Source organism: Haliotis rubra, unplaced genomic scaffold, assembly GCF_003918875.1.
Source record: "Haliotis rubra isolate DU_JTF1 unplaced genomic scaffold, ASM391887v1 Scf14, whole genome shotgun sequence".
NCBI lineage: Eukaryota > Metazoa > Mollusca > Gastropoda > Lepetellida > Haliotidae > Haliotis > Haliotis rubra.
Genome location: NW_025765336.1, coordinates 4,268,864 through 4,274,863, shown reverse-complemented (window position 1 = coordinate 4,274,863; position 6,000 = coordinate 4,268,864). Strand labels below are relative to the sequence as shown.

The 6,000-nt window shown below is 40.0% G+C and overlaps 1 protein-coding gene and 2 long non-coding RNA genes across 4 annotated transcripts in view; 1 reads left to right on the top strand and 2 right to left on the bottom strand.

The window, feature by feature from the left end:
* Positions 1-1,159: 1,159 nt before the first annotated feature.
* Positions 1,160-6,000, top strand: part of LOC124268745 — a 25,005-nt gene continuing 20,164 nt past the window's right edge. Inside the window, exon 1 of the long non-coding RNA XR_006896340.1 lies at positions 1,160-1,170. This is a non-coding gene — a long non-coding RNA (uncharacterized LOC124268745). The remainder of the gene's footprint in view (positions 1,171-6,000) is intronic.
* On the bottom strand, positions 4,198-4,936 carry LOC124268746. Of its 2 annotated transcripts, XR_006896342.1 has the most exons (3): positions 4,760-4,936; positions 4,640-4,657; positions 4,198-4,365 (listed from the first exon to the last, which is right to left on the bottom strand). It is a non-coding gene; the product is annotated as an uncharacterized LOC124268746 (long non-coding RNA). The 2 variants fall into 2 exon arrangements; XR_006896341.1 differs by having other exon boundaries at positions 4,602-4,936.
* The window catches only part of LOC124268744 (WD repeat-containing protein 76-like), a 25,686-nt gene continuing 24,732 nt past the window's right edge, over positions 5,047-6,000 (bottom strand). Inside the window, exon 15 of the mRNA XM_046703775.1 lies at positions 5,047-5,650. Coding sequence (XP_046559731.1) covers positions 5,501-5,650 — 150 coding nt within the window. The 3' untranslated portion in view covers positions 5,047-5,500. The remainder of the gene's footprint in view (positions 5,651-6,000) is intronic.

Genomic DNA, 6,000 nt, shown 5'->3' with positions numbered 1-6,000 from the left:
TTAGTGGTTAAAACGTTCGCTCGTCACGCCAAAGTATGGTGTCTGATTAGGGCCATCAATTTTAAGGCGAGAAAGCGATGGCCCTAATCAGCCACCATACCAAAGTCCTCACATGCGTACAATGTGTGAAACCCATTTCTGATGTCTCCTGTAGTGATATTGCTGTAATATTGCTAAAAGCGGCGTAAAACTAAATTCACTCACTCACTGACGAAGACGATTTATAGATATTTCAGTGAGATAGGAGTCATGGGATGAGATCGTCTTTGTCCTTCCAGCTTCGTCAACGATTTCTAGGACCTTCATGATTCATACTCGGGCACATGTTGGAGACGAACAGAGCTATCGGTGATATTATCTGTAAAATAACACGGGTCGGTATCAACCCTTACACAATAGATTCCTAAGCTACTATTATACGTACCACTAATTATTACTTTTATAACGGTGTTGTTGTGCCATGTATACGCTGTATACTATGTATGAGAAATGTTATATTGTACTTCGTGTGTTGTATCACGTTTTACAGTGCATCTTACATGATATTATATACCATCGTAATTATGTGAAAATTATAAATGGGGTAATATAAATTATTTTTATTGACAGTTGGTGACTATCAGTATCAGGTAGGATATTAATGAAAACATGAATTCATTCAATTAAGAAACAACAAGAATCGGCTGACAGTTAATTACCAGAACATTCTCAGCCGGGGAAAAGATAGTCAAGTACAGCTCGCGTTAAAGCCTTGCTCCAAGGCTCTACTGAAGGGTAAGCCCAAGAATGTATAGTAATTCTATCCTTTAAAGGGGTAAGTTAAGATAAGCGGACAATACTAAGGACGCGAGTCTGTTGGAGGGATATAGACTACTACCCCTAATGTTGAGGTTATACAGAAACTAGGGAAGATATTTTTACGAACACTAAGCACGACGATAGTGTAATTGCGTTATTCGAGAGTTCGTGTGCCACTGTTTATTTCCATAACCTGTCATGTTACCCGTTATCTGTGATACCCTGTCTTTCCCGGGTGGCAGGTAACCCGGTATGCTCTCATCAGTTAACCTTCACTATCTCTCCTCATTATAACGCGAGTTGAGTTTCACAAGTCTCTAAGGTAATTAATAGGTTAAATGATAATTTCTGAAAAATATAAAAATTTGGTTGGTTGGTTGCTGGTAAACAACAACAAACAACAATAATTATAATATGTACATAATAAAAATTTCCACTTAAAATATGTGTATTAATTTTATTGTTATTAACAGTGGAAATTAATTTATTAGGTTCATATTATCATATGAATTGTTGTTGATTTTGTTCTTATTGTTTCATTTATGTTATTCTTGTTGTTCACAGATTCAAAGAAATTAATGCAGCAAAGATAGTTCGGGGGATCCTGGTACAGTGAAACTGGTAAGGCTCATCATCAGATAAGGGCCCTTGAACAATCTAGGCGATGTTCGCATATTAACCACGTAATCTTGTCTGTCAGAACGGACAGACACATCGATATAAATAATTTCATTTAGTTTATGGAAAAGGACACGTTCGGGTTATTTGGTTTGGATATGTCTGAGACTTTACAGGACTGTTCCAAAGAATTTTTCTAATGGTCATTTTCCACGACGCCCTCCCATATTGGGTCACACCATGGATGAACCTCTGTGTCAAACCCCGCCATATAGCTGGCATATTGCTGAGTGAGACGTTAAGTAACATAGCTCTGTGTCAAACTACAAGTATAATTATGGTGAAGACGGTAATATAAGGTGAGGTGGGGTGAAATTGGGTTTAACGTCGTGCTTGAGAATATTTCGCTCATATGACGACGTGCATGCGTGTGTATGTGTATGTGCGGCTGCTTGTACTAGCCCAGACGAAAGCTGGTTTTATAGTGCTAGCACACTGAGGTACCATGCCGCAGTGAATCATGAATACCCCACTCAGACACATTATACTGACTCCGAGCCGACCAGTCCTTGTTGTACCCATTAATGCCGAGCGCCAGGCAGGGACCAACAAGTACCATATTTTAACGTCTTTTGGTATCGGGGATCGAACCCGCGACCTTTCACTCTCCAGGCGGACGCTCTAACCACTACACCACGGAGGCGGTCGTGATATAAGGTACGAACCACAGTCATATTATTATTGTTTACTTCTTTAAAGTTTTTGTTTGTTTTACGGGAGGGTGGCCCATTAATGTTTGTATCTTTCGGAGAGGGTTTATCGTATGGGAACGATTCCAATCCAATGTTTTAGTACTCGGCTGACTTCAGACGTAGCCCAGTGACATCATCAGCTGTTCGGGTTACCCGCGTACCTAGATCTGGAATCTCCTGGGTCATATTTCAAGAAGTGCACGTGAACTGAGGGTGTTCTAAAGTTTTTAGTGTGAGCATGGGTGACATATCCAACGTGCGTGTTGTAAGTTTGCTGAGACTTCTAACTTAATCGAATAGCAATTCCAATGAGACATCTTTTGTGTTCGTTTAAAGATTCAGGCTTTTTGGTTTCACCGTCAGATCTGTTTGTGTGAGCGCGTGCGTGCGTGCTTGCTTGTGTGTTTGTTTGTTTGTTTTGGTATGAGACACAAGCGCTGTGAAATAGAGAAATGACTTCTGTCAGGTTGGAACGTTGAAGGTTTGATGAACTGCACAATTGTCGGTTTCTCCGTGGTCAAATTATTCCATATTATAAGTGAATGAAAGCCCTTAAGTACGATGGCGTATATACTATCAGACTCTATACGATCGAATCTGGACCAGGTAAACTAGAGGTTAAAGGCATCAGAAACGACCTGTGACATCGTGGCGCCACGACACGTCTTGTGTCAAAGACCCTACGTTAACACTGTTGAACTGGTTTGTTCGTTTGTAGTTTAACGCCGCTCAAACCAATATTCAAGGTATATGACAGCGATCTGTAAATAATCTAGTCAAGCCAGTGTATGAAATAAGGCCGTCCGACCGTCCGAGACGGGCTAGATTTCTGACGGACGGTCTAAATTTACAGCTAGCCAGCCCGATGGTCGGGTAAAATGTTTTAAGATACATCTGAGTAAATTCACCATATCTTGGTGTCTGGTCTGGTTAAATCCATTTTGGGCTGGAAACATATTGAAGTTACCAGCCCTGATGTCTGGCTGGGGTTTGGCTTATTTCATACACTGAGTCAAGACCAGACAATCCAGTGATCAACATCATGAGCATCGATCTACGTAATTGGGGATACGATGACATGTGTCAACCAAGTCAGCGAGTCTAACCACCCGATCCCGTTAGCTGCCTCCTACAAGCATGGGTTGCTGAAGAGCAATTAAAACCCGGGCAAGTTACTGAGACCACTGGCTTTAAGTTCGTTATAACGCTAGCTCGCTATATGCATTTTGACAATACGACAAAGTAAGGGCCCGGGACCACCAAAACAGTTCGTTTTATCTGTTAGTTCGTCACAAGTGGGTTCGTTATAAACGTAATTCACTGTATTAAACCAACTTGTAGTATCCATTATACACATTATACTTTATTCATATCCTTTACGTTTCCATAGTGTAAGATGCAAACTAAAATATCAGAAAATAATTAGAAACTCAACGCCCATTAAATAATATGCAGATTAAAATTGTATAAAGGGAGAAATTCATGGATGTCAGCTTCTGTAATTAGTATATTCTTACTCGTTCATTCACTTCATAGTGAATATACTCAGAAAACGTCATGCGCCTCATTTTAAAGTCGTTGACGTCTATATATTTTCCAATCATGTGTATTATTTCTTAATGTCATTCAAAGACTTTAAGTTCCACATGTTTTCTCTCTGGTATTGTGACGAGTATGCACAAGATGTTGTCTTCATAACAGTGAGTGAGTGAGAAGCCGAACAAAATATAGTTACAGCACTACAAATGCCATTGAACTGTGCAGATCTGACACATAACCAGAGACCTATTTCCATGAAATTCTGCAGACTTGACATACTTTCTGCAGATTTTCCACAGAATTTCTACAACTAACACCCTAACATCCCTCAGGATTTCTACAGAATTCTGCAGACCTGAGGAAAAAACAGGCATCTTGTTTGTAGCCATTCATGTAAGATCTTGAATCTGAACAGACACTACAATCAACATAGCTGGTTGGGCCATCACCATTCAACAAAGGTTCAGCACAATATGTAATGAGATATACGGTCGATTAGCATTCTGTTTATTTAACAAATATATGAATCAAACATATTATAAACATATGTAAATGTGATAAGGACAAAACTTTATGGATGAACAACCCTAACTGCTCGTGTAACTTGTATAAACATGTCCAACACCTCTGTACATCCCACTGGCTTCTAATGTTATCCCTTGTCATCACATTGTCACTGGCTTCTACCTGTAATCCCTTGTCTTCACATTGTCACTGCCTTCCCTTGTCTTCAACCTGTTCTAAATCCCTTGTCATCACACTGGCTTATTGTCACTGTCCATTGTCACTGGCTTCTACCTGTAAACCCTTGTCATCACATTGTCACTGGCTTCTACCTGTAAACCCTTGTCATCACATTGTCACTGGCTTCTACCTGAAAACCCTTGTCATCACATTGTCACTGGCTTCTACATGAAAACCCTTGTCATCACATTGTCACTGGCTTCTACCTGTAAACCCTTGTCATCACATAGTCAATGGCTTCTACATGAAAATCCTTGTCATCGTATTGTCACTGGCTTCTAATGTAATCCATTGTAACTGGCTTCCACCTGTAATCCATTGTCATCACATTGTTAGTGTACTTCCCTATTACTTCATGTTGTTCTTGTTAACTATTTCACTGCATATATATTTCAACCTGTTTCAGTCTGACTCATTCTTGCTTGACAACGATACAAGAATCTGTCTCGAAACGTCCCATCATCCGAATAAAGAAGTTGTTCATCCATAAAGTTTGTCCTTATCTGATTCTCCAACTTCCCCAGATAGCATTCAGAATTGGCCCAACGTTGGCAATGGTTTAGCCAACATCGCCAACATCCGAATGCTATCTGGGTCTAAACATGCCACTCAAAGAAGTTATATGTAAATGCAAAGCTATTTCCTGAAAACATTGGATGGCTCATACTATCATTAGTATCGCTGGAATAGCTGCAAAGTTGCTGATGAGGCGTAAAACAGTATTCATTCAATCCCTTCAACAGATTTCAGTTGGGACTCCAGCTGGTAATGGCTCCGATTCCTCAATATGGATGATACATTTACACATATCAAACACAGCAATAGACTAAGACCCCAAATATTTCTTTGGCCAACTCAAGACTTGCAAAACTGGATTCTTGCAGAAAACAAGCAGTTATTTCATTGTTATTTTTGATTATTTTATGTTTTATTCACAAGCAGGTCTTACTGATTATCCACACTCTGGGTGAACATCCTGGGCCCCAAATCCTCATCCTGACAGCACCATGGAGGGCTACAGCACAGGGAACTTTCGACCATCGGTGCCATCACATAAAGACATGTACACGTCCGCTTGAGTTGCCACCGGCAACAATGTTCCTGGAGGGGTGGATGTCGTTAAGGGAACACACAGAACCCAGACAGTCAGGGTTGGTGAGAACCTGCACCACTACACCATCATCGTTGTACAGCTCAATCTAGAATAACAGATTCAACCTGTTGTATATATATGCCAAATGACTCAAAACAAAAAAATCAAATGAATATTGTTTGTTTGTTTGTTGTTTAACACCACACTCAGCAATATCCCAGCTATATGGTAGTGGTATTTAAATAATCGAGTATGGACTAGACAATCCAGTGATCAAGAGCATGAGCATCAATTTACGCAAAACTGGCATTAGATTACATGTGTCAACCAAGTCAGCGACCCTGACCACTCGAACGACAACCATGGTTTGCTGAAGACCAATTCTAACGCAGATCTTCACAGGAATCAAATTGATGTATTCAAGGTAATAAAGAAAGCAAAACAAATTTGGTATTG